The sequence below is a fragment of the Acinonyx jubatus genome, chromosome E1, assembly GCF_027475565.1.
Source record: "Acinonyx jubatus isolate Ajub_Pintada_27869175 chromosome E1, VMU_Ajub_asm_v1.0, whole genome shotgun sequence".
NCBI lineage: Eukaryota > Metazoa > Chordata > Mammalia > Carnivora > Felidae > Acinonyx > Acinonyx jubatus.
In genome coordinates, this window is record NC_069397.1 from 40,418,390 (window position 1) to 40,444,886 (window position 26,497).

General features: G+C 52.5%; 2 protein-coding genes across 8 annotated transcripts; both read left to right on the forward strand.

The window, feature by feature from the left end:
• The first annotated feature begins 4,139 nt into the window (after positions 1 to 4,139).
• Positions 4,140 to 9,214, forward strand: VPS25 (vacuolar protein sorting 25 homolog). The gene is made up of 6 exons (XM_015069623.3): positions 4,140 to 4,292; positions 4,506 to 4,651; positions 5,579 to 5,632; positions 6,248 to 6,336; positions 7,112 to 7,187; positions 8,586 to 9,214. The coding sequence occupies exons 1-6, from the start codon at positions 4,240 to 4,242 to the stop codon at positions 8,696 to 8,698; spliced, it is 531 nt and encodes a 176-aa protein (XP_014925109.1). The 5' UTR covers positions 4,140 to 4,239; the 3' UTR covers positions 8,699 to 9,214.
• A 146-nt stretch (positions 9,215 to 9,360) lies between these two features.
• WNK4 (WNK lysine deficient protein kinase 4) lies at positions 9,361 to 25,939 on the forward strand. 7 transcript variants are annotated; one of them, XM_053212466.1, is made up of 19 exons: positions 9,361 to 9,674; positions 9,928 to 10,965; positions 12,356 to 12,528; positions 13,515 to 13,735; positions 14,063 to 14,220; positions 14,695 to 14,783; positions 14,880 to 15,096; positions 17,059 to 17,323; positions 17,575 to 17,696; positions 17,924 to 17,982; positions 18,075 to 18,192; positions 18,466 to 18,582; positions 22,794 to 22,931; positions 23,512 to 23,566; positions 23,670 to 24,265; positions 24,345 to 24,405; positions 24,505 to 24,913; positions 24,997 to 25,196; positions 25,363 to 25,939. In XM_053212466.1, the coding sequence occupies exons 2-19, from the start codon at positions 10,195 to 10,197 to the stop codon at positions 25,500 to 25,502; spliced, it is 3,909 nt and encodes a 1,302-aa protein (XP_053068441.1). In that variant the 5' UTR covers positions 9,361 to 9,674; positions 9,928 to 10,194; the 3' UTR covers positions 25,503 to 25,939. The 7 variants fall into 7 exon arrangements, with proteins under 7 accessions (XP_053068441.1, XP_053068443.1, XP_053068445.1 ...); XM_053212469.1 differs by lacking the exon at positions 9,361 to 9,674 and having other exon boundaries at positions 10,002 to 10,965; positions 25,363 to 25,460; positions 25,568 to 25,939; XM_027048979.2 differs by lacking the exon at positions 9,361 to 9,674 and having other exon boundaries at positions 10,002 to 10,965; positions 25,363 to 25,460; positions 25,607 to 25,939.
• Positions 25,940 to 26,497: the final 558 nt, after the last annotated feature.

Sequence of the window (26,497 nt, forward strand, 5' to 3'; positions counted from 1 at the left end):
TTTTTTTTTTTTTGGTACTATCCCCTCCCCATCCCAGAGTCTCTACCATTTCCCACAGCTCTGGGCAGCAGAGCTGGAAAATCTGGATACCAGCACTGTTTTCTTCACTTGCCTGCTCCTCACTATTCCTCTCCCCCCACTTGAAAGCCACCCCCTACACTGCTTCCTCCCAGGGCTGGGCCTTTCCTGTCCTTATCCAAAACCAACACCAGGAAACCTGCAGGAAGAGACTCCCTTCCGGCTTGGATGGCAGCTGGGGAGGTGTGGGGGAAGGGGCAAGGGTGGAATCTCTGCTGTGACTCCTGCGAGAAGGAAGGGGGACTGCCTAGGGGCTCTGAATTTTCCTCTTTTTCATGCCTCAGTTTACTCCCAGGGCCTAGGAATAGAAACCTTGATATGACCAAAAAGAGTTCATTCCTAAAGAGCTCAGGATTGAAGGGAAAGGCAGTGGGACTTATTCTACTAACTCCACCACAGAACTCCCTGTCCAGGTCCCTGGCCCTCATCCTACATTGTCCTGGACCCTGGGGGTGTGGCCTACAGCCTGTTAGCACACTGCCCCCTGGTGTCCACTGGAGCTAACAGCCAGAAGATGGATATGACCTGGAAGAAGCTCAAAGCTGAGGAGACTGGACCCTGGAATCAAACATCTGTCATCCCCATAGCAACCATTAGTTCTTAGCAAACCCTTCTATCAGCTTCCTAAGCCATACTGATACTCCTCTAAGACACCTTCCCACTTTCTAGGGACATACCTAGCCTCTGAACTCACCATTTCTGTATATGAATACTCTTACATGTTCCCTGGACAGTGAGGCCCAGTTTTCCCCAGAGGACCTTCATCTTCAGTTCTTCCAGATCATCAAAAATACTAGAGAACAAGGACAGCTGGATGGCTCAATCAATTAAGTGTCTGACTTTGGCTCAGGTCATGATGTCATGGTTTGTGGGCTTGAGCCCCACATCAGGCTGTGTGCTGACAGCTCAGACAGAGCCTGGAGCCTGCTTTGGAGTGTGTGTCCTCTCTCTGCCCCTGCCCTGCTTGTGCTCTGTTTGTCTCTCTCTCCCCAAAACAAATAAACATTAAAAAAAATACTAGAGAACAACTTTGTTCTCCATAAAGACACCTGTTTATTTTCTGTGGCACGTGGAGCCTTGTCAGGGACTTTCCTTCCCTCCTTGCTGAAATATTTGCCTCCCTGAGTACATGCATATACATTTCCTTGGGACATGCCTGTCTATTCCACAGGTAGATATCTGTATGCTTCCTAGAATGTATCTACTCATCCTCTGAGATAGACTTCTCTCAGGGCATATCTGTCTCTCTAGGGGCATACCTGTTCCCTAGGACATTTTGGGTTTTCACCTGAGATAAGTCTCTGCTCTGTTCCCATGAATGCATTAGTCTTCCCCAGGGATATATCTATCCTCCTTTTGGCCCATATTTGCCTTCATGTGTTTTACTAATGTACATCAAGGGCATACTGGTATAAAATACTGTGTATGGTATATTGTGTTGGAAAGATAAGTTAGGACTTGGTTTCTGCTCTCAATGACTTTCCATCTAGTACGGGAGCTGACATGTGTACCAATCAACAAAAGCAATGGAGTGTGTGATTAGAGTCACGAAAGGGATACAAACCAAATGTTATCTAAGTGCAAAAAAAGGAGGGGTCACACCTAGCTGAGGTGTGATCACAGGAGGGTGATTGCAGAGTTTGTACATGACTAGGCCTTAGGATGGAGTGCATTTCCCCTAGGGAAGAGAATAGGAAAATAGGTGAATTAGGAAAATATTGTGATAATCCAGGCTTGAGAAAAAGAGGACATGGGTCAAAGGAGTGATGAATGGGAAATAGAAAATAAAAAGTAGAAGAAATGATTAAAAACAGGGGAGGGACTTTGGATATGAAGGAGATGAAAGAGAGGAGAGGTTAGAGCTGATTGAGGCTTTGCATCTGAGTTACTAGGACAATGATGGAAGTAATGGTAGAAAATGGCCATTAGGGAGAGAAGCTGGCATGAAGAAAGGGATTTACAATATGAGCTAAAAATGGAACAAGCTTTTATGTCCCACAGAGAGTTAGAAATGGGAGGGGTGTTGGTGGTGGAAAGAGATTGGAGCTGGAAATACAGATTTAGGAATCTTTTGCACAGAAATGTCAAGTGAAACCATGAGAAGGATGAAAGTTCTCAAGACAGAAGATGTATTGAAAAGAAAGCTAAAAGGGCACCTGGGTGGCTCAGTCGGTTAAGCTTCCAACTTTGGCTCAGGCTATGAGCTCAAGGTCCATGAGTTCAGGCCCCATGAGTTCAGGCCTCTATGCTGACAGCTCAGAGCCTAGAGCCTGCTTCAGATTCTGTGTCTCCCTCTCTCTCTGCCCTCCCTCACTCACACTTTGTCTCTCTCTCTGTCTCAAAAATGAATAAACATAAAAAAAAAAAAAGAAAGAAAAGAAAGCTGAGAGGGCACCTGGGTGGCTCAGTCGGTTGAATGTAGCTCAGGTCATGATCTTATGGCTCATGAGTTTGAGCTCCAAGTCGGGCTCCGCACTGACAGGGCTCCGCCTGCTTGGGATTCTCTCTCTCCATCTCTGTACCTCCCCTGCTCGCATGGTTCTCTCTCTCTCAAAATAAATAAAAGAAAAAAAGAAAAGGAAAGGAAAGAAAGCTGAGGTTAGGTTCTTAGGAAATGTGCACATTTATTTTATTTTTTTTAATGTTTATATTTGAGAGAGAGAGAGAGAGAGAGAGGGCGAGTGCAAGTGGGGGAGGGGCAGAGAGAGAGAGGGACACAGAATCAGAAGCGGGCTCCAGGCCCTGAGCTGTCAGCACAGAGCCTGACACAGGGCTCAAACCTACAAACCGCAAGATCATGACCTGAGCCAAAGTTGGATGCTTAGCTAACTGAGCCACCCAGGTGCCCCATGGAAAATTACACATTTAAAGAATGAGGGGGAAATGAGACAGAAAGATCAGAGAGACAGTAGCAGAACAAGGATAAAGCAGTGCCATGGAAGCAAAGGAGATAGTGCCTTTTGAGAGAACATTGTCAACAGAATGGTCCATCCATTCATACAACAAATATTTGCTGGGTACTACTGTGGATCAGGAACTGTGCACAATGAAGGGTGAACTTGGGTGGGGGAAAGGTTAAAGATCGGATAGGAAATTGAGAGGGTGACAGAGTCAAGGAAACTGTACATATTTTCAAGTAGGGATGGCCTATGCATATTTGTCAACTAGGGGAGAGGAGCCAGAGGAAAGGAAAAGAGGGTAGATGACACCCAGAGAAGTCCTGGAGGCACTTGGAAAAGAGAGGCAAGAAGATATGCCAAAGGTTGGCCTTGTAAAGGAAGAGTGACACTTCTTCCTTTGAATCCAAAATGAAGGGGTAAAAGTGGAGAGAAATTCTTGTGGGATGCATTAAGTGTGGTGACAAAGAGGGACAAAAAGGGAAAGATTAAGAAGTTCACATGTTCGGCCTCAAGTTCACAAAATAGAGAAAGGCATTCTGCAGAAAGGAGGAAGACGGAGACAGGTGGAACGACTTGACGACTGGAAAAATGTGAAGAGTTACCTGGAGGGATGTGACAGGGAGTCAATAAAAGTCTTGGGCTGCACCGAGAGCCCAGCAGTGAGGTTAGTCAGGGAATCTGGGGTTCAGCCAGGATGTTCAGACAGAATTGGGTAGTTTAGGCTGGGTAAGGAGTCAAATACGACCACAATGGGTCCGGAGTCTTGAGACTAGGAAGGTGAGGATGTGAGAGATAGATGGCTGTGGTCCAAAACGGCAGCAGTGAATCATGGAAGCTGACCCATTTTCAGCAATAAAAGCTACAAATATGTTCCCATGGGTGCTGCAGGAGACCAGGGAATGGTGGAGTCAAAGGACACAGTAATTGAGGAGGCTGGGGAATTGTGAGTGAAGTTAAATGCAACTAACACGTGTTAACATTAAAAGAAGCCTTAGCGGAGTGAAACAAACTATCAAGCTATGCCGCTTTGGGGGAAGTCACTGCCCATTTCTAAAGCTGAATGAGACTTCTCTGGGCTCTAAACGGTACGGATTTTTAGGTTCATAGCAAGAGACTGGCAGAGAAGCAAGATACCTTCCGTTGGGCGGCCCTTCTCGAGAAAGGCCTCCGGAACCTTTCTGCTGTGCTTTTTGCCCGGACGTGCAGAAGCGGAGGCCGGAAGTCCTTTGCCCGGAGGTTCCGGGTTTCCTGGGCTACTACGATGGCGATGAGTTTCGAGTGGCCGTGGCAGTATCGCTTCCCGCCCTTCTTTACGTGAGGCTCAGACCCCAAGAAGCCCCGCTGTGCCTCCCTCCCCTGCCCCGGACCCCGGGCTCAGCCCTGATGCTTCAAATGGGGAGGGGGAGAAAGGACCCGGTCGCCACCACCCTTAGTCCCTCACTTTGTCCCCCAGACGCGCCTGCGTCTGTGCTGCCTCTCGCCCTCTCACGCCCTCTAATTCTGCGCCCCACCCCCTTCACCCGGCAGGTTGCAGCCGAATGTGGACACTCGGCAGAAGCAGCTGGCCGCCTGGTGCTCGCTGGTCCTGTCCTTCTGCCGCCTGCACAAACAGTCCAGCATGACGGTGATGGAAGCTCAGGAGAGCCCGCTCTTCAACAACGTGAAGCTACAGCGTATCCTCCCTCAGGCTCTTCCACAGCCCACACACACGCACTTCTGCACTTGCACACATGCCCAGACTTCACACCCCCTTCACCCCAGTAGGCAGGTTCCCACCCAGACTGGACTTGGGAAGGAGCCATATGTGTAGCTGACTTCCATTTTAGCCCCAACCCCCAATGCAAATGCAGCATCAGACCCTCCAGTCCTAGGTAGTGATGAATACCCAGGTGTCATTCCGGGCTTAGAATCTCTGACCCAAAGCCAAGTCCCCGGTTTTCCAACCTGAGCCCTTTTGACTCTGAATCTCCTGTCCTCTTCTGAGTGAAGCTCAAACTCTGGTACTACCTTAAGTAATTTTCTCCACCTACTCTCCTTCTCCCAGGAAGTAAGGGTCATTTGTTTTTGCTTCCTGATTCATAGCTAAAATATCTGTGGAGAAAGTCTGAAGGAAGAAGAGGAGACAGATGGTGACAAAAGGGAGTGCCTTTCATTTCTAAAGCTCTTCCTTTTTTTTTTTTTTTTTTTTAATGTTTATTTATTTTTGAGAGTGAGAGGGCACAAGTGGGATAGGGACAGAGAGAGAAAGAGAGACAGAATCCGAAGCAGGCTCCAGGCTCTGAGTTGTCAGCACAGAATCTAACTCGGGGCTTGAACTCAGGAACTGTGAGATCATGACCTGAGTTGAAGTCCCACTCTTAACCGACTGAGCCACCCAGGTGCCCCCATAAAGCTCTTCCTTTTAATTGAACTAGTATTTCTTTACCTTCCTCCCCCCTTTATCCAGGAAGTGCCAATTTATAGCCTTTTGGGGAATTGCACATATATGTGTGTGGGAGGGAGAGGAAGGGGACAGGTGGTTCTTCGCATGAGACTGGCCTCAAGAGTTTTTATCCCACCTAATTCATTCCATCAATGCTGTTCCCTTAACTTTAAACCAGGGAAGCTTCCTGTGGAATCAATCCAGGTCGTATTAGAGGAACTGAGGAAGAAAGGTGGGTTCAGGTCCTCAGATTTCCTTATTTTTCCTCCTAGTTGGGTTTTCCTGAGGGCAGCTTGGCACAAGTCTTCGCTTTTTTTTTTTTTTTCTTTTAACTTTTATTTATTAAGTAATCTCTGTACCCAACATGGGGCTCGAACTCACAACCCCTGAGATCAAGAGTCCCATGCTCTACCAACTGAGCCAGTCACGTTTCTCTGAGATTTTAGTTTTAAGTAATCTCTCTCACCCAGCATGGGGCTCGAACCCACAACCTCAAGATCAAGAGTCACCCACTCCACTGACTGAGCCAGCCAGGTGCCCCATGAGTCTTTGCTTTTAACAACTTTCTTTTTCTCTCCCCTGGCTTGGAGCCCATAGTGTTCTATATAGAAGATAGTCCAATTCCCTGGGTCCTTTTCCCTATTGGTATTCATTATTGAAATCTCTCTATCTGTGTTCTGAGACCTGGAGAAAGGTGGAAGGAGAATTGGGGCCTTGCAGATAATAATAGTAAAACAATTCTTGGATTTCACTTCCTGAAAGCTGAATCTCTTCCACTCTTTATACATTGGTTTTGCCTTTTGTCCCTTCTTAGCGTAAGATACTTTCATAAGTATCTTTTTTGTAGGAAACCTGGAGTGGTTGGATAAGAACAAATCTAGCTTCCTGATCATGTGGCGAAGGCCAGAAGAATGGGGGAAACTCATCTATCAGTGGGTGAGACTGTTCTGCCACAGTGACCCATGGCAAAGGAGAATTATATCTGTGTTCAGCAGATACCTGGTGTTCCTAGGTCTGGACTGAGCAAAGGGGGAAGGGGAAGAAAGAGGAAGTATAGGTCTTCCAGGCAAACCTCTTTCAATGACTCAATTTCCTAGGCTGCATAGAACTTCCCTACCTTTGTAGGAGGCCAGAGGCTACGTGAGGCCATGTTTGGAGAATGCAGTGCTGGGAACCATGAGTACTATTGTTGGCTGGCGTCTCTGGCCACAGAAGATAAATGGGGAAAGGAAGGGCAAAAAAAAAAAAAAAAAAAAAAAACAACCCTGGGGCCCCTCCCCCACTAGGCGCTTTGGGGCTGTCCACAATATGAATGAGACATTCTGAACCAGTATGGGTGTGGGGACAAACTGTCTTCCCCAAACTCCTAGCCACCACCAGCCCTAAACTTTCCCAAGGGAGAGAAGAGGGGAAGAAGCATCAACAACCTAAATATAACAAACACATGCCACCTATTCCTGAACAGGAAAACAAAATGAGAGGTCACTCCTCAGACATGTGAAGGCCTGTGGTTTAGTGGTTCCGTATATGTGTGTACACGTATAAATATAGCACCTGTAGGGGTTGTGGTTTTTAGGCCACTCCTGCCGAGGTGACAGTGAGCCCTGGTTTGGGAACAGGTATCATTCGTGGGTCAGATAGGTGGAGTCAGTGAGCTCACCTTCCAGGAGATCCCTGGTCCTTATTCAGTCACTGTTTTCTGTGTCTATAGGTTTCCAGGAGTGGCCAGAACAACTCCGTGTTCACTCTCTATGAGCTGACCAATGGGGAAGACACAGAGGATGAGGGTAATGCTTCTCCCTTTCCCTCCAGTTTTGTCATCTGAATCCTCCAGTCCTTGTTCAGCTGACATTCAGACTTCCCATCCCTGCCTTTGAATTCCAAATACTACATGATAGAAGGGCTCTTAACCCATGTCCAAGGTTTCCCTAAGCCACCTGAATTTACATGCAAAATACCTCCAAATTTTGTCAGTGGGATATGTGCATTTTTCTAGGGATAGAGTCCATATTAAAAGATTGTCAAGGGCATCTGTGATCCATGAAAAGTTAAGAATTCCTGGTGTAGATAATGAATGAGGAACCGGCGCAGAAGATTAAGCCTGAAATCTCATTCTTTGCTGACGCTGGCTTTCTTTCACCCTTTATACTTACAGAGGGCTCAAGATTTGTGGGTGTCAGCTGAAGGGATTGGGCCAACACCACCATCCCCACCCCTAGGCCTTTTAAATACTTTAGTTTCTAGCCAGGTGAGGATTTATATACTGTTTGATTTTTACATAGTGTAAATATACTCTTAGCTTTTTTATCTCTGACTTCATATTCTGATCCCAGGATCACCAAAAGTTCCAATCTCAGCTGGGGAGGAAAGGGCAGCTCCCCTTTCTGCCAGGCCCTGGCTGCCGTAACAGAGTTTACAGCTCTTGGCTGTTCCCCCCTGCCCTACAGGCCTCTGCTTGCTACTCCCACCATTGCCCCATGACTTCAGTGCCGCAACCATGCCCAGCCCACCACTCATGCTGGGCAAAACTGGAGGCTTCCTCAGAAAGCAAGCTCCCTGACTCAAGCCGTAGGCCCCCGCAGGGAGTGAGGTGTGCGAGCCTGTTAGGGCTTGCCACCTGCTTCTCACATCTCCCTGCAATATCTTGCCATATCTCCAGATATTCAGCTGGCCCTTGGCTCCCAGCCTCGTTCCTTTTAACTAGGAAAGGGCAGATATCTGTGCTGGCCCTTAACAGTCTCCTGGTCAGAGGTATGGCTATACTTTGTGTTAGGACAGGTGCTCCTAATGGGTACAGGTGTGCAAACTAGGGTCAGTGTCCAGTGTCAAGGACCTTGACGTTCCTAGGTTTAATTGTCCCCCACTTTGTGGCCCAAAAGTAGATGGTGTCACTCATACATCAGATACTAATGGCACATGGGTGGGGGATACACATGAGGGTTGAGTCCAACAGAAGAACCCAGAAGGGAAAAATAAGTGTGAACTCACATTTTGTGCAGACTCTGGCTTTCTCTCACCCCTTACTCTTAAGGCGTACCCAGGAAGGATTGGTGGCAGCAGCAGCAGTATAGGTAGTACATGTCTACCCTGGCCTCAAGGGGTCCCAGCTTCCAGCTAGACTTCTCCTCAGGGGCCTTGAGCCCCCAGGAGCCAAATGTCCCTGACTACCCATCTCTCCCTTCCAGAGTTCCATGGGCTGGATGAAGCAACCCTACTCCGGGCTCTGCAGGCCCTACAGCAGGAGCACAAGGCTGAGATCATCACTGTCAGCGATGGCCGAGGCGTCAAGTTCTTCTAGCAGAGACCTGTCTCCTTTTACTTCTTACCTCCCACCCTTCCAGGGCTTTCAAAAGGAGACAGATCCAGTGACCCTACAGACTGGATCTGTGACTCCACCAGACTCAAAAGGGCTCCAGTCCAGGGATGGGTTTCCCACTTACCCACGTTTCTGTCCCTGGGGAAGGGCGAGGCTGAGGCGCCTGGGAGAAAAGATGTGCTTCTCCTTGCCCTACCTCCTCTCCCATCCTAGACTGTCCCTGAGCCAGGGTCTGTAAACCTATAACTCCACATGTGTTCACACACGTAAGTACATACACACGCCTGCACAAGCTTCTGTCTCTTCCCCTTCCCACCCCCTTAGCTGCTATTGCCTCCCCTCTCAGGCTGGTGCTGGATCCTTCTTAGGGGATGGGAGAAGCCCTGGCTGCAGGCAGCCTTCCAGGCAACATGAAGATAGGAGGCCCAGGAAGGGGCCTGGCAGTGAGAGGCCAGGCCCGACACTGATTTTATGATATTAAAAAGCTCATCCCCACTGCCTCCTGTTGGAAGTTACTACTGGAATGGGCATAGGGAGGGCTGTGAAGTGTTGCCCCCTGAGTGAATCCCAGCCTAGGAGAGGGTAGAGGAGGCCTATGGCCTTTGTAAATGAAAAGGTGCCCCCGTGCTGGCAGGCTCCAGGGGGCCTGTGGTTTTACATCTGCTGGGTGGGCTGTGTGGGGGAGTGCTGATGGAACACAGCTTAGGGACAGACTGCTTTCTGAATTGGAGTAACTTCATGGCTTCCCCTTCTCCCCCATGAAAGTCCTGAACTGCTCTGAAGCCCCTCCCTCCATCCCACTGGTCCGGGGTGGGGTAGTTGAGGCCAAGGGGAGCTGAAGGGGTGTAAACCGGATATGGACTTTGGTTTATTGGGAACTTGGGCAAACAGAAGGAGGAGGAAGGAGAGCCCACAGAGCAAAAACAGCTACTGTGGCCAGGGCTAGGCTGCGGCCAAGGTAGGAAGGCGGAGGGGATGGGTGACCGGGTCCTTGGCTTGGGGGAGGGACTTGTCCTGGGGTGCACACACCCATCCCTGTGCAGCCCAGAGGGTCAGCGGCTTGGGAGAAAACCAGACCTTTCCATTGACCTCTGTATTGTCGGCCTGGGGCTACTCCGGACGAACAGGAGGGGGTGGCGCTACCTTATCTGGGGCTTGCAGGCGGGTGGTAACCTTCCCTTAACCACCCCTCTCTCCCCCCACGCTTCTAGGGCCGGAGGGCCGCCGTCACGTTTCCTCTCCCAACCCCAGCATCGTGCCTCCCCCAGCTACCCCCGCCCCCCGACAGGTTTGCTCACTCTTAGTGCGGGAGGACACACGGCCGCCTCGCACCCGGTCGACTTCGGAATGAGCCTCCGGGCGGTGCACCGGGAGGCGAGGGAGAGGAGGGCCTGCGGCCGGGGGCGGGGCGGCCGAGGTGAGGGGCTGCGCACCCGATTCCGCGCGGCTGGCCGCTCCGAGGGGGCCGCCCTGGGGGGATGAGGGCGGGGCCGGGGGCGGGGCTGCAGGACGGTAGAGCCGGGACTGGGGCCCCTGTAGCTCAGCTCGAGCGCTGCGCACCCAACCAGTCCGCCTGTCAGACCGCCTCCTCTCCAGCCGCCCGGCTTGCTGCCCTGCGGCGCCGGCCCTTCCTCATGCTGGCACCCCCGGCCTCCGAGACTGCGGTCCCCATGTCCCAGGCGGAGGCCGACCTGGCCCTGCGGCCCCCGCCGCCTCTCGCTGCCGCGGGGCCGCCCCGCCTCGGGCCCCCTCCTCGCCGGGCGCGCCGCTTCTCCGGGAAGGCTGAGACCCGGCCGCGCTCTTCCCGTCTCAGCCGCCGCAGCTCAGTCGACTTGGGGCTGCTGAGCTCTTGGTCCCAGCCAGCCTCACCCGCTCCGGAGCCCCCTGAGCCTCCGGACTCCGCTGAACCCGACCCCGCGAAAAGCCCACCGCCTAGCTGCCCAGAACCCCCCGAGGGCACGTGGACCGGGGGAGCCCCCGCGAAGGCTGCAGACTCAGCGCGTCCAGAGCTAGCAGTCTCGGCAGGAGGCCCGGGGTCCCGGGAACCGCCGAGGTTCCCCGAAGCCGCGGCTCGGGAGCGGCAGAGGGAGCAGGAGGAAAAGGAAGACACGGAGACCCAGGCAGTGGCAACGTCCCCGGACGGCCGATACCTCAAGTTTGACATCGAGATCGGACGTGGCTCGTTCAAGACGGTGTATCGAGGGCTGGACACCGACACCACGGTGGAGGTGGCCTGGTGTGAGCTGCAGGTGCGGCTGGGCACCCCCTCTGTGGCACCTGGGATGGGACCCTTTGGAGGTCTGGGGATGAGAAACCTAGGGGACAGCAGCAAGGGAGAGATCTATTTTTCCAGTCAAATGTCTGGACACTCCTGCCCCACCTTGCTCTGATGATTAATGAATCTGACTGATTCTGGGCTGCAGAAGGAAAAACTGAGGCAGGGGGTACATGGAAGCTCCCCTATAGGTTGTGGACATTTTAACTTTGAAGTCTCTGTACTCAACCCTGAGAGGTGGAAGATAGGATGCTAAATCGGGGAGGGAGCCAGTTTGGATCTGAGGGGGACCAATTTCCCTCAGTAGTAACAATCTCTTCCTTTCCCGTTCCCCTTAGTACTGAGACACTCAGTGTGACCCTGGTCCTCCTCCTTCACCCTGGATCTTTGCAGATTAGGAGGCTGGGATGATGGAAGCTAGAAGCTGGGGCAGGGTCCTCTCCATTTCCAAAAGATTTAGAGTGGTGGTAGCAGGATGGGGGCCCCCCCAGGCCCCTTCTGGAACAGTCAGACTTCTAGACTTCTCCACAACTGGGGGAGGGGGAGACAGAGAGTTCCAGCCCTGGCCTGAATCCAGTCCTTCTCCTCATCCCACTGTCTACCTGGGCTCTCCCTTCCCAGACCCAAGGCACTGAACCCAATGGGCTTTAGGGGGATGTTGGTGTGAAGGATTTCTTCTCATGGAGGGAAGAACCCAGTTAAATCTGGTCCAGCAGCAGCTTTGGGCAGAGCCTGGGTAAGGGTCCTCCCCTCCAGCCCTGGCGCTGGGCTCGCCCCTTGCGCCTGCCAGTGGCGCGCCCTAGGCTGTAGGCCAGGCAAGGAGAGGCAGCCAAACCAATGGGGTGGGGGGGCGGGTGGCGAGGGATATGAGAGGGGGGCGGGACGGGCAGGGGGCGGTCTCTTGGTCCTGGATCTTTCTCTCTCCCTCTCTGTAACTCCCTCTGCAGCCCTCCGGCCTCCTGTCTGGATCTAGCAGTTCCCAGTTTCTGGGGCCAACCCCGTTGAGGGCCCCAATTCTCTGCCCGCTGTCAGCCTGCTGCCCGCCTGCTGCCTGCCCGCTGCCAGCCCCTGGGGCGTCCCCTCCCGCCCCACGGCTGGCCAGGGAGGCCACAAAGGCGCTATTGAGCTCAGGGCTCCTGGACGGGGCTGCATAAAGGCCCTTGTGTCCAGCGGGGGGTCCAGGGGCGGCCCCAGGCTGGGCGTGTCCTTGCAGCAGCCGGAGGGGGCGGACCGAGAATTCGGGGTATACAGCTCCTTGGGCGAGCGATGACCTAGCCCCATTCGCGACCTAGGCCCTTCCTCGTTTCTGGGGGGGTCCTGGGCCTGATGTGATCTTGACTCCCACCCATCCCCTACCCCCACAGACTCGGAAACTCTCTCGAACGGAGCGGCAGCGATTCTCTGAGGAAGTGGAGATGCTCAAGGGGCTGCAACATCCCAACATCGTCCGCTTCTACGATTCGTGGAAGTCGGTGCTGAAGGGCCAGGTTTGCATCGTACTGGTCACCGAACTCATGACCTCCGGCACGCTCAAGACGTGAGCTCTGCGCCTGGTGATAGTGTTGGTTGGTGGGTGAACTGGTGGTGGGAGGTCCCCACTCCTTCTGAAACTTCTCCCAGGCTCCCCAAACTCCAGATTTAGGTCCAAAATCAGGCTCTCACCCACCCCTACTGCATCCCTGCCTTGGTGAGTGGCAGTGTCTACCCAGCACTCCAGCTGAAACTTGGGCGTCTCCCCAGATGCCTCCTTTGTCTCCGCTCTGTACATCCACCTTCTCCACCAGTCTGTCTCCAAGGCCCTTCTTAAAATGCCCCACTCTGCTTTCCTTGTTCCATGCGCTGCCACCTCAGTGGTCTGGAGCCCTGCAGCAGCCCCCTAAAGGGCCTTCCCCCACTCTGCCCTCACCTTTCCGAGCAGTCCTGTCTTCCCGCAGTCTGGTCAGCCTCTCTCCATTCCTTAAAACCCCTTAAAGGTTTCCCACCACCCTCAAGAAAAAGTCCACACTCCCTAACCTACTCACAAAGTCCTTAGGATTTAGCCTCCTCTTGAGCCTAAATTCTACAAAAACTGAATTCCCAGCACCTCCTCCCACCCTGCCCTATCACCGCCTGCGTGCCTTGGAGCACAGTGTCCCCTCGGCCTGGAAAGTCTCCATCCCTTCCCCTTTTCACCCTTGAACCCCTACTCATCCTTCAAGATGCAACATAAAAGTTATTTCCTTTCCGAAGCCCTCCCCCACGCCCAAGGCAGTTAGTCATCCCTTCCGGCACCCCCACAGCCCCTTGGCGCAGCCTTATCTGTGAATTTATGCCTGACCCATTTTGTAATCTCGGGTCTACTACCACACCCCCGACTCAGTTTCTCTGTGGGGCGCACCGCGGACTGAGCTAGAATAATGCTGGGAGAAAATGTGTACCTGGCGGTGCCGGTGGAACTAGGGTAACTTCCCAGTGGGGGTCTCCTCCCCCCCCCCCCCCCCGCCGTGTCTCCGCCCCGACCCTGGCTCTGCGCCCCTCCCCCAGATACCTGAGGCGGTTCCGTGAGATGAAGCCGAGAGTTCTTCAGCGCTGGAGCCGCCAGATCCTTCGGGGGCTTCATTTCCTACACACCCGGGTACCCCCCATTCTGCACCGGGATCTCAAGTGCGACAACGTCTTTATCACTGGCCCTTCAGGGTCGGTCAAGATCGGGGACCTGGGCCTGGCCACGCTCAAGCGCGCCTCCTTTGCCAAGAGCGTGATAGGTGCGTTCCTCCAGGAGGTCCTTGCTATTCCTACCTCCCCCGCGTTAGAAGAGACCCTGGGGGCCCACTCTCCCCAGCAGGGTCCTTGGAGTTGCACGGAGTTACAAGAGCATGGGGAAAGTGGGGAGACTTATGGCATCCTCTCTGCCCCGCACCCCTCCCACACACACGGTGGAGAAGGGTCCATTACTAGCACTCCAGAACTCGTGAGGTTGCTCTCCCTCCCCGTCCTCCCCCCTCCCTCCCACCTAGCCTGTGGTACGCCCAAGAGGAAAGAGGAAGCCAGAGGGAGGCTCTGCAGCCTAATGCCTGCTGTGGATCCTACAGGGACCCCGGAGTTCATGGCCCCGGAGATGTACGAGGAAAAGTACGATGAGGCGGTGGACGTGTACGCGTTTGGCATGTGCATGCTGGAGATGGCTACCTCAGAGTACCCTTACTCCGAGTGCCAGAATGCCGCGCAAATCTACCGCAAAGTCACTTCGGTGAGAGGGGACGGGGAGGGGAGACAATTCCAGATCTCCTCCCATTTTCCGACCCTTACCAGCCCGCGTCAATGCCCTTTCCCTTAAAGAAAGCAGGCTAGACGCAAAGATGCTCTGGTAAACACTGAAGGATATTGGATGCACACACGCCCTATCCCCTTACTAGCTGTTTAGAATAATGATGTGTGTAGCACTCTCTAGAGTTTGCAAACGATTTCACATCTGATCTTTTACCCGCAGCGTGAGCAGGGCGTCATGTCCTGCCCTGCGCTTTACAAATGGGAAAACTGGCACACTGGGAGACTTGTTCAAGGTCATACTGTCAATACTTGGGCTGGGATTTGAAATCAAACCGTCCAGTAGCTGTCGCGGTGCCTTTGCGATTGCATGCTCTGCTGCCCCAGACCGGGTGAGGGGCAAGCAGAGAGCTGGGGCGCAGAGGCCTGGAGGCCTCATGCGCCCCCTTTCCTCTAGGGCACAAAGCCGAACAGCTTCTATAAGGTGAAGATGCCTGAGGTGAAGGAGATCATTGAAGGCTGCATCCGCACAGATAAGAACGAGAGGTGGGGTGGAGGGGGCAGGGTGGGGGTGGGTTCAGGGGCCGGGGCAGGGGTGGGGGGATGGCGGCAAGGCTCGGCTCACCGCAGCACTCCCCCCAGGTTCACCATCCAGGACCTCCTGGCTCACGCCTTCTTCCGCGAGGAGCGCGGCGTGCACGTGGAGCTGGCGGAGGAGGACGACGGCGAGAAGCCCGGCCTCAAGCTCTGGTTGCGCATGGAGGACGCGCGGCGCGGGGGGCGCCCGCGGGACAACCAGGCCATAGAATTCCTGTTCCAACTGGGCCGGGACGCGGCAGAGGAGGTGGCGCAGGAGATGGTGAGCAGAGGACAGACTGCCCTGCGCCTGGGCTTGTGCGCGGCTTGTCAGTGCCATGCGGGTGGGGCGCCAGGCTGGTGGGAGGGGCACCCAACCTGCCCCTCTCAGAGCGTCTGGTAAGTGTCCCCCTGGCCCGCGCGCCTAAACACACGCATGCCCCAAGTGCGGGCTCACTGCACATTTCCTTTTCCAGAGCAAGCTCTGGGTCCTCCAGCCTACCTTGTTCTGCTTCCTGCTGCTCTGATTTCCCTGGAATGCTCTTCTCTCCAATTTATTTATTTTTCTCTTTTCCACCCCCCGCCTTGGTCTTTTTTTTTCCTCCCCTCTTTCTTCCTCCGTGCTCAGAACCAGGAATTTCAGGAAACCTGTCCCCTCTAGGGTCAAAATTAAATGCTTCGTTCCAGTTCAACAGGTCCTCCATTACAGGACCCACCACCATTGGTCCTGTTTTATACCAGGATACACTCCTGTCTCTCTCCTCCACTGGACTATAAATTCCTTGAGGGCAGAGACTGTGTTCTATTGATTTTTCTATCTCTGACAGTGCTCGGCACGTGGTTGGAGCTCATTAATAATCCCACATTTGTACATGGCTTAGAGCACTTTCACATGCATTCGATTGTTGTTACCAACCCTGCCGGGAGTGATTTTATCCTGATGTATTGATGAGGAAATGGAAGGTTCAGAGAGGTTGAATGTCTTGTCCAAGGTCCTGAGCAAGTAAGTGGCAGAGCTGGATTTAAACTCAGGCTGTTCAGATCTTAAGTCAGATCACCCTGTCCCACCTCCCTTACATGTGCTGCAAAGTTTGAGATGAATAAGGAGTTGATGAACAGAAGCTGCCAGCGCAGGAGAGGCATGCATGGGAGAGAGAAGATGCAGGACTGTTTAGGAAGGCCTGAGAAGGGGAGAGAGTATGAGGTTCTTGATAGAAGACTGGCAGTTGAAAGTGTGGGGATCCTCTATGGTAGGTCTGGATAGGGAACCTGAGAATGTGTTTTTAAATGTAGCAGAACAGGTGTCCTTAGCACAGCTCAAACCTGACCTAGGATCAAATCTTGATCCATTATGTACAGGGATTCTTTTCTTTTTTTTTTTTTTAAAGTTTATTTACGTATTTATTTTTGAGAGAGAGAGGAAGAGAGAATGCATATATGTTGGCACACAAGCTGGGGAGGGGCAGAGAGCGAGGGAGAGAGAGAATCCCAAGCAGGTTCCACACTGTCAGCGCAGAGCCTGAGATGGGGGCTTGAACTCATGAACCATGAGATCATTACCTGAGCTGAAATCAAGAGTCAGATGCTTAACAGACTGAGCCACCTAGGTGCCCCCCACTTTTTATTTGAGAGAGAGAGAGAGAGAGAGAGAGAGAGAGAGAGAGGGAACAGAAGGAAAGGGGCAAAGAGAGAGGAGGAGAGAGAGAATCTTCAGCACGTTAGGCTTGATCCCATGACCCTGAGATCATGACCTGAACTGAAATCAAGAGTCAGCTGCTCAACCAGCTGAGCCCACCCAGGTGCCCCAAACAGGGGATTCTTGATGATGACACACTATTGATAGCTTTAGTTGGGAGACTGTCCTGTGTATTGTAGGATGTTGAGAAGAATTCCTGGCTTCCACTCACTAGATGCCAGTAGCACTGAGGTGTGACAACTACAGGTGTCTCCAAATATTGCCAAATGTTCCCCCTTACCCCTGAGAGCAGTTGATCTACTAGATAACCATGAACTAGTCACGGCTTTACTTATTTCTAAAACAGGGCTAAGCCCACTTCAGAAGGTTGTTGGGAGGATTTAACGATGATAATGTAAAGAGTTGCCAGTTAATGGACACGGTGCATGATCAATAAATATTAGTGTCCTTTCTCCAGGAGAAATATCCCGAGGCCTCAAGAAGGTGTCCTGATGGGTCTTTGAGTGGAGTCCTCACCTCAAACCATGCTCCTCGCCCTCTTAACTCCAGGTGGCCCTGGGTCTAGTCTGTGAAGCTGACTACCAGCCAGTGGCCCGCGCAGTACGTGAACGAGTTGCTGCCATCCAGCGGAAGCGTGAGAAGCTGCGCAAAGCTAGGGAGTTGGAAGCCCTCCCCCCTGCACCAGGACCCCCACCAGCAGCTGTCCCCAAGACTCCTGGTCCCCCCAGTGTCTTCCCCCCTGAGCCTGAGGAGCCAGAGGCAGACCAGCACCAGTCTTTCCTCTTCCGCCATGCCAGCTACTCATCTACCACCTGTAAGCCACCCCTGACCTTGGGATATGGGATGTGACCTAGGTCCCAGAACCCTTGGCCTCTGCCCCCGCCCCACCCAGAAGTCCAATCCAGCAGCACTGTCACTTACCCTGCCTCCCACAACTAGCCACGAAGCTCCTTCTGGGAAAGAACTCCCACAGCTCCAGGCCCCTTCTTGCTCAGGCAGCAACCCCCCCCCCCCGCTCTGCCACCCTTTATTTCCCCTTTTTTGATCCCCTCCCTCCCCCACCAGCGGATTGCGAGACTGATGGCTACCTCAGCTCCTCCGGCTTCCTGGATGCCTCAGACCCTGCCTTTCAGCCCCCTGGGGGGGTGCCATCCAGCCCCGCTGAGTCCCATCTCTGCCTGCCCTCGGTGAGAGGGGGTCACGTGGGGGGCTCCCAGACATTCCAAGCCTGTGACCTATCTTTCTCCTTGTAAAACCCAACCTCATGACCTAGCCCCATGTCCCTGGAAATCCACCACTCTGTCCTCATCTTCCTTAATTCCCTCTGCCTAGTACCCCCAGCATCCTTGACACCATCTCCCTGAACCCCAACAATTGTCTTCCTCTGACCTCGTGAACCTATTTCCCATTTCAGGCTTTTGCCCTGTCCATTCCACGTTCTGGCCCTGGCAGTGACTTTTCCCCAGGAGACAGGTAGGTTCTGGTAGGGGTTGGGGGGCAAGGGTGAGACATATGGCGGGTCCCAGTGTCCATTCTGACACTCCTACCTCCTTTTTCTTTTCTAGCTATGCCTCAGATGCAGCATCAGGTCTTAGTGATGTGGGAGAAGGGATGGGACGCATGAGGAGACCCCCAGGGAGAAATCTCCGGCGTAGACCCCGATCCCGGCTTCGGGTCACTAGTGTAAGGAAGGGGCATAGGAGATGGGGAGTAACCTACGGGACCAGGAGGGTACTGTCAGGGGCGGGTGAGGGAGGTCAGCCAAAAAAGGGGAGAACAGTGTGTGACTGGTACCATAGAGGCAGGCAGTCTGGTTTCTAATATCAGACTTTGGGGGCAGAGTCTGCTTCTGTCCAGTTCCAATCTGGCCACTGTCACTTGGTTGGAGTGGGGTGGGGGCACGTGATGAGGACAGAGGGCTTGACCTCCTCTCCTCTGCTGACTTTGAATCTGAAGGTCTCAGACCAGAATGACAGAGTGGTTGAGTGCCAGCTACAGACGCACAACAGCAAGATGGTGACCTTCCGATTTGATCTGGATGGCGACAGCCCGGAAGAGATTGCGGCTGCCATGGTGAGGGGGGAGGGAGAGGAGGACAGAGTCTTTGGGTCTAGGATAAGAGTCTCCCTCCGGATGTCCCCTGGTACTGAACAATCCCTTCCTCCCACCCAACAGCAAGGGTTTTTAAAGCATGATGACGCTGAAGACATCTGCTCTTGTTTTGAGGGCAGTTTTTATTTATTCAGTGAGGTTTGGATCCTCAGCTAGAGCAATTTCAGACTAACATAGGGTACACACAGATGCTGTGGTGAGGTACACGCTAGACACATGATACTGTGGCCATGAGTAAAGGGTGGTCTGGGGGCAACAGGGAGAAGAAGTAGAACTTATTCAAAGTCATGACAGATGGTTAAGAACAGCAGTGAAGACTGAAAAGGGCAGGTCTAGAGGAAGTACAGCATCAGGACAGGCATGGAAGCAGGGAGTGACTTGGAATATGGGGTGGGGGAGGGGGGCTTCATGAGGAGACCACTGCCACTAGAACTAAGAGTTCCTCTAGGAGACTTGTGGAAGCGAGGTTGGGCATGTGGAGTAGGCTCAGATTATAGACAGTCTTAAGAGTTAGATGGAGTGTAACATGGTGAGAATAGGCTTTAAGAAGTCCATTCTGCCATGGGAAGTGGGAGAGGGTCGGGGGTAGGGAATCCAGTTGGCAGATGGATACAAGAAGCCACAAATGGTCCAAGGAGAGGATGGATTATGGGGGAAGAAAAGAAGAAAAGGGGAGCATCTGAGGGTTGTTTCAGGAAAATAAGTTACTCTGTGATCCAGTTTTTTTATTCTATTTTTTTAAGTTTATTTATTTATTTTGAGAGAGAGAACAAGCATGAGTAGGGGAAGGGCAGCGAGAGAAGGAGAGAGAATCCCTTGAGGGCTCTGCACTGTCAGCACAGAACCCAATGCGGGGCTCGATCCCACGAACGTGAGATCATGACCTGAGCTGAGATCAAGAGCTGGACGCTTAACTGACTGAGCCACCCTGGCACCCTTCCAGACATTTATTGATGTAATACAATGCAAATAATAGATGCTCAGGAAACATTTGCTGAGTTGAAATGATAGGGAGTTAGGGAGAGAGGATATCATGGGCAACTTGGAGCATGGAGAAGCTAGTGGGAGTAGACCGTTAAAGGAGAGAGGAAGTTGGAAAATGAAAGTAGTTGTTCTTAGGGGTCATGATGAGCTTGAATGACAGAGAGGCAGGCAAGATCCTCCCTGGGAGCACAACATGGTCAGGCAGGCCTGGAGGCAGAAGTGGATCGAGGAGTTGTCAGCATGGAAGGGAGAGTGAAGGGAGACGAGCTTGAGAAGCCAGAGGCAGAGAGGGTCTGAGAGTGGGTCTCAGTGGATGCCCCCATTTCTGGGATGGGTGAAATAGGTCATCAAAGGACACAGAGATGGAGCCTGGAGGTAGGAGGAGCCCCAGAAAATGTTAGGGAAAACTGAGGGAAAAGAGAGTTTCAAGGAGGTGATGTGGGGTAAAGCCTGAGGCGAGCCCACACTGACTTTTGTCAGGAGAAGGTCTTTGTGCGAAACCAGCTTCCCTGGAGTGGGGGAAACCAGCCAGCCTCTGTGGTGAAGGAGTGAGGGGAATGCGAGAAGCATCAGGCTTCGGGAACTCTCTTTAGAGCTTCCCCTCCATCATGTCACCCACCTTGTATCCAGGACAAAGACAAAATATCACTCGGCACACCGGCTTATCATCTTCCATCAAGCCACTTGACCCTTCAAGAATCTTTCCTCCGGCCACACTGGTGTCTGAATGGTCCCCTGACGAGGCTGGCTGCCTTTCCGCTTCTGCCTCCATCTCCTCAGGGGTCTCTTGCCTTGAAAGGCTTCTCTCTACTAGGCTTTCAAGCACACTCAGATCCCACACAGCCAAAGGGACCCCTCCCCCTGACCACAGGGGTCACCCTCCACGCGTCTACAGCAGACTTGGGTCTGCTCTTCCTGATGTTTGTCCCTACATTTTTTTTAAAGCTTATTTATTTTGAGCAAGAGAGAGAGAGAGAGAAAGAGAGAGAGAGAGAGAGAGAGAGAGAAAATCCCAAGCAGGCTCCATGCTGCCAGCACAGAATCCAATGCAGGGCTGGAACTCATGAAACCCTGAGTTCATGACCTGAGTCAAAACCAAGAGTTGGATGCTTAACTGACTGAGCCACCCAGGTGCCCCCTTGCCCCTACATTGTTAATGGCTACCTGTGGTTACAGAGTAAGGTCCCAATTCTGGAGCATGGCCTTTTTTTTTTTTTTTTAAAGTTCTTTTCTTTTAATGTTTATTCTTGAGAGAGAGACAGAGACAGAGCATGAGTGGGGGAGGGGAAGAGCCAGAGAGGGACACAGAATCTGAAGCGGGCTCCAAGCTCTGATGTGTCAGTACAGAGCCTGACACAGGGCTTGAACTCACGAACTGGGAGATGATGACCCGAGCCGAAGTCGGATGCTTAACCGACTGAGCCACCCAGGCACCCCTGGAGCATGGCCTTTAAAACTCCCAGCACTCCCAGCTCTGCTCTGGTCTTGACTGTTTTGTGAATGTGCTATGTCCTCTCATACCTCACAGCTGTTAATTCATGCCATTCTCTCTGCCCTTCTCTTCCCGACGAACAGCATGGAACAGAGGAAAGGGTGGGCTTTCACTTAAGACCCGAGTTCAAATTTCAGCTCTGTGATTTACTGATTTGGTGAATTGGGGCAAATTTCTTAAGCTCTCTGAACCTCAGTTGCTCATCAGTAAAATGATAGTACTCATTTGGCAAAGGTGTTCTGATATGATATGTAATTTATGAGAAGTGAGATCACATATGAGATATGAAATTATACGAGAAGTGTCGTACATGGTAGGTCCTCGATGAAGGGTTGCTTCGAGGCTCAGCTCTGTGTGGCCATCCCAGCTTCCCTTATTCCCCCTGGGTGGCATGACCTGCTCTCTTTGGGATGGCATTTAAAAAAAATTGTGGCAGAAAACACATACCATAAAATTTACCATGTTAACCATTTCTAAGTATTCAGTTCAGTGGGGTCAAGTATATTCACTTTGTCGTGAAACAGATCTCCAGAACTTTTTCATCTTGCAAATCTGAAACTGTACCCATTAGACACCTCTCCCTTTCTGCTGGTATTGCATTTGATCTGTACCTTGACCACAGTGCCTTTCCTACCATGGACTGACTTGCAGTAAATCGAGTTGTGTAGATATGTGTCTCTTCTACTAGATCTTGGACTTCTTCGGGACTAGGACTTTGTTACATGCTTTTCTGCATTCCTCACCTAGAACAATGTACCCATTCCCACAACAATGCCTGGCACATAGTATGTGCTCCAGTGTTTGTGAAATTGAATGTTACATTTACCATTTATTGCCTTATTTTCACTTGGTGTGTGTGTGTGTGTGTGTGTGTGAGTAAGCCTGCATGGTTTATGAGCCCTATGAGAGCAGGAGTTATGTCCAAAAGCATATGATGCAACCATGGGAAGAACTCAGGCTCTGGCTTTAGACAAGTCTGGGGGCAAATCCTGTGATGTTAGGCAGACTGAACTTAACCTTTTTGAGCATTGGTTATCTTAACTCTAAAATGGGGTTGTTGGGGCACCTGGCTGGCTCAGTCAGTAGAGCATGCGACTCTTGATCTTGGGGTTGTGAGTTCGAGCCCCATGTTGGGTGTAGAGGTTACTTAAAATTAAATCTTTTTTAAAAAATCAATAAAATAAAATGGGGTTGTTAACACAGACCCGAGAGAGCTGTTGTTGGTGTTAGATGAGCTCAGACATGTAAAGCATCTGGGCCATGATGCATCCTAGGGATGTTAGTTCTGTCCTCTAAGGTGTATTTCTCCTCGCACCACATGGTGCCTGGCATACAGTAGATACTTACTGAATACTTATTTTAGGTGGGTGGTTGGCAGAGCAGTTGGGTAAAGGGTTGGTTTTTAAAAACTTTTTTTTAATGTTTATTTATTTTTGAGACAGAGAAATACAGAGCCTGAACGGGGGAGGGTCAGAGAGAGGGAGACACAGAATCTGAAGCAGGCTCCAAGCTGTGAGCACAGAGCCAGATGCGGGGCTCGAACTCAGACTGTGAGATCATGACCTGAGCTGAAGTCTGATGCTTAACTGACTGAGCCACCCAGGCGCCCCGAAGGGTTGGTTTTTAAAGATCAGTGCAGGGGAGAGAGATGAGTGAGATAACAGCCCTCTGTCCCCTTCCTGCTGACCCTTGCCAGGTGTATAATGAGTTCATTCTGCCCTCGGAGCGAGCCGGATTCCTGAGCCGCATTCGGGAGATCATCCAGCGAGTGGAGACCCTGTTGAAGAGAGATACTGGCCCTGTGGAGGCTGCTGAGGACCCCCTGGGCCCCCAGGTCAGACCTCTTAGATCATCTTCGGGGGGGGGGGGGGGGCGGGGAACAGACTCTCTGCTCCAGACTTCATTACTCTCTGCCAACACCAGCCCCCGTGACTCTAACTCCTTCATCTGTGTGACCCTAACACAATGGTTCTTACCCCATTTGAGTATCTGATGAAAGCCATGGGCCCTTGTTCTAGAAAAATGTGTTCAATGCATACTTTTCTTTTTAACTCATTATTCTGGTAGAATTTCAGACTTACAGAGAGAAGTTGCAAGAATTGTACAAAGAACTCCTACTCTTTGCCCAGATTTGCCAACTATGACTGTTTTGTCATGTTAGCTTTATCATTCTCTTCTTCTCTCCCGTCTCTGTATGTATGTGCACATATTATTTTTTTCTGAACCATTTGGGAGTGAATTGCATACATCATAGCCCTCTACCTGTAAATATTTAGCACATGCACTTTGGAGTCCCTTGAAACTCCTCTTTAGGCTCCTAGAAGTTCATGGGCCCTAGATTAAGCCCTGGCTGAACTGCCATCTAAGACTCAGCTCTTCCCCACTGTGACCATGGGCCCCTTCCTCTCCCTCAGGTGGAGCCAGCACCATTGCCTGCCCTCTCTGACCCCCTCCCAGACCCATCCCGTGGTATGTACTGCGTTCTGTCCCTACTCATCACAACCTTTGCAGCTGCTCCTGGGAAGGGCTTAGGGATTGGGGGACAGGGAACTCAGCACACCTTTCTCGCCAGCAGAGCTCCAGAGCAGCACCTCCCTGGAGCAGAGTTGCTGGGCAGCCTTCTCCACCTCGCCATCTTCTCCTGGAACCCCCTTGTCTCCTGGAAGCCTGTTTTCCCCCGGAACTCCTGTCTCCCCAAGTCCCATTTCCCCCATCACTTCTCCCCCATGTTGCCCCAGTCCTGTCCCATTCTCCCAAGTTTCTTCAAATCTCTCTCCACAGACCCTCAGCTCCCCACTGGCATTCTCCCCCAGTGCTGCCCAGTTCCCTGGCCCTGCCTCTCAGTCTCCGCTGAGTTGTCTTCTCCCTTCTCCACCTGCCTTCTCTCCCAGTTGTTCTCAGGTCACCATTACTCCTCCTTCCTTTCCCCACTGCCCCTCTGCTTCCCCCCTTCCCTCCACCACAGCAGCCCCTCTCCTCTCTCTGGCTAGTGCCTTCTCACTGGCTGTGATGACCGTGGCCCAGTCCCTGCTGTCTCCCTCACCTGGGCTCCTGTCCCAGTCTCCTCCAGCCCCTCCCGCTCCCCTCCCTAGCTTGCCCCTGCCCCCTCCCCCTGCTCCTTGTGGCCAGGATAGGCCTTCACCCCCAACAGCTGAGATGGAGAGTGAGGTGAGTAGGAAACCAAGAGGGATGGTTAGGGGAGCTCCACTCTGGATCATTTCCCTTCTCACGGACCCACACTTTGCAGGTCCCGCCAAATCCTGCTCGGCCACTCCTGGGCGAAGCCAGACTAGCGCCCATCTCTGAAGGTAAGGCCTCTGACCACTGACCTTCCCCTGCCACCTTCCACTTCATACCCTGCCAATTTCTCTCCCTTCTTTCCTGACTCTTTCCTTCTCTCTCGACAGAGGGAAAGCCACAGCTTGTGGGGCGTTTCCAAGTGACTTCATCCAAGGAACCAGCTGAGCCTCTACCCCTGCAACCAACATTCCCAACTCTCTCCAGTTCCCTGAAGCCTCCAACCCCTCAGCTGACCTCGGAGAGCTCAGACACAGAGGATAGTGCTGGAGGCGGGCCGGAGGCCAGGGAGGCTCTAGCCGAAAGTGACCGTGCAGCTGAAGGCCTAGTGGCTGGAGCTGAGGAGGAAGGGGACGATGGGAAGGAACCCCGAGGGGGGGGCAGCCCCCCACCCCAGAGCCATCCCAGCCCAGTGTGGATGAACTACTCATACAGCAGCCTGTGTCTGAGCAGTGAGGAGTCAGAGAGCAGCGGGGAGGATGAGGAATTCTGGGCTCAGCTTCAGAGTCTTCGGCAGAAGTGAGTCTGGGGAGGAAGGATAAGAGGCGGACTTGGGAGAGCAAAGCATGTGGCTAGCCCTCATGGTCGTGGTGCTTCCTCAGGCACTTGTCGGAGGTGGAGGCACTACAGACACTACAGAAAAAGGAAATTGAGGACTTGTACAGCCGGCTTGGGAAGCAGCCCCCGCCGGGTATCGTGGCCCCAGCTGCTATGCTGTCCAGCCGCCAGCGCCGCCTCTCCAAGGGCAGTTTCCCCACCTCCCGCCGCAACAGCCTGCAGCGCTCTGAGCCCCCGGGCCCTGGTGAGACCGCAGTGGCCAGGCTCCCTTCTTTCCCAGGTCCCCTTCCCTACTGATCTGGCTTTCTTCCAGGCCCTGGGGATCTGCCCCTTGGTTTGGGGGCATTAGCCCCCCTCTCCCCATGGCCCCTTCCTTCACTCAGTGCTCTCCCTCCCCATCCTGCACCCAGGCATCATGCGAAGGAACTCCCTGAGTGGCAGCAGCACCGGCTCCCAGGAGCAGCGGGCAAGCAAGGGGGTGACATTCGCCGGGGATGTTGGCAGGATGGTGAGGGCGGGCCCAAGGGAGGGCGAGCCCAGGGAATGGTAACTGGCTGCAGCTTCACCCTTCTCCCATCCTGAAGGTTTCGTCAGTGCTTTTTCTTTTCCCTCCAGTGAATTCAGAACAGCAGCCATGTGTCTCTCCCATACCAGGGCCCATGATGGAGTTCGTGCTCTCAGAATCTGCTGACCAACACATCTCCGCAAGAAGACCCCAGTACTGAGGAAGTAGAAGGCCAAAGGGGCATGGAGAGTGCTGCTCCATTAGAGGGAAGAGCCAAACACAGGAAATGATTTACTGTGTAGAAGGTGTCAATTCTGCAGCCTACCATTCTCATTCCTCCACCTCCCCAGCCAAAGGTCAACCACTAAACAATTCCACTCAAGCCCTAATGCTTCTAGAGAGCACACTCCCAGCTGAACAAGTGTAGGGGGTGTACTCACATAGAATTGGCAACAGTCAATTAAAATGCCAAAAACTAGGAATCTGTGATTCTGACTCTGTTGTGTCTTAAGAACTGGGAGTAAAGGCTTGTGGGGTAAGGCAGGGAAAAATTTAGAAGGGATTCTCCTCACAATGGGAGCAAGGCTAGAAGCTGCCCCGCTTTCTGGCTTCCTGCCAGCAGTTCATGAGGAAACTGCAAGATCAACCAATGATGCACTTGACCAAGCTAAGATCTCATCTAGACCCCACCTTAGGCCTACAAAGCAAGGTCCAAGTGGAAATTAAAAGAATTTTAATTCCCTCATCTTTCATCTACACCTCTCAGAATGGGTAAAGGCAGGAAAGTTGGGAGTAGGGGGTGTATTGTCTTTAAGGGTAGAGGACAAAAAAGTGACCTTCCCTCCCTGGAGACATAGTTTGGTCTCACACAGCCCAGTGACCTACCATGATCTCTCCCTTAAATCAGATGGAAACATCTCATGGAAAAAAGTAATTCTAGTTAAACATTTACAGCTCCCTGGGGCAATGCCACTGCTGCAGCTACTGCTTGTGGAGCTTTCCAGCATGGTCATGCCATCCCTCAGCCTCAACACACTCAT

What these genes read in the sequence shown, in the direction of transcription:
- VPS25 (XM_015069623.3), top strand. Translation starts at nt 4,240, where the DNA reads ATGGCGATGAGTTTCGAGTGGCCGTGGCAGTATCGCTTCCCGCCCTTC. An exon ending in GGAAACTCATCTATCAGTGG is followed by an intron (nt 6,337 to 7,111) that starts GTGAGACTGTTC and finishes CTGTGTCTATAG; the next exon opens with GTTTCCAGGAGTGGCCAGAA. An exon ending in GGAAGACACAGAGGATGAGG is followed by an intron (nt 7,188 to 8,585) that starts GTAATGCTTCTC and finishes TCTCCCTTCCAG; the next exon opens with AGTTCCATGGGCTGGATGAA.
- WNK4 (XM_053212466.1), top strand. Translation starts at nt 10,195, where the DNA reads ATGAGGGCGGGGCCGGGGGCGGGGCTGCAGGACGGTAGAGCCGGGACT. An exon ending in CGCACAGATAAGAACGAGAG is followed by an intron (nt 14,784 to 14,879) that starts GTGGGGTGGAGG and finishes CACTCCCCCCAG; the next exon opens with GTTCACCATCCAGGACCTCC. An exon ending in CCCGGCTTCGGGTCACTAGT is followed by an intron (nt 18,193 to 18,465) that starts GTAAGGAAGGGG and finishes TTGAATCTGAAG; the next exon opens with GTCTCAGACCAGAATGACAG.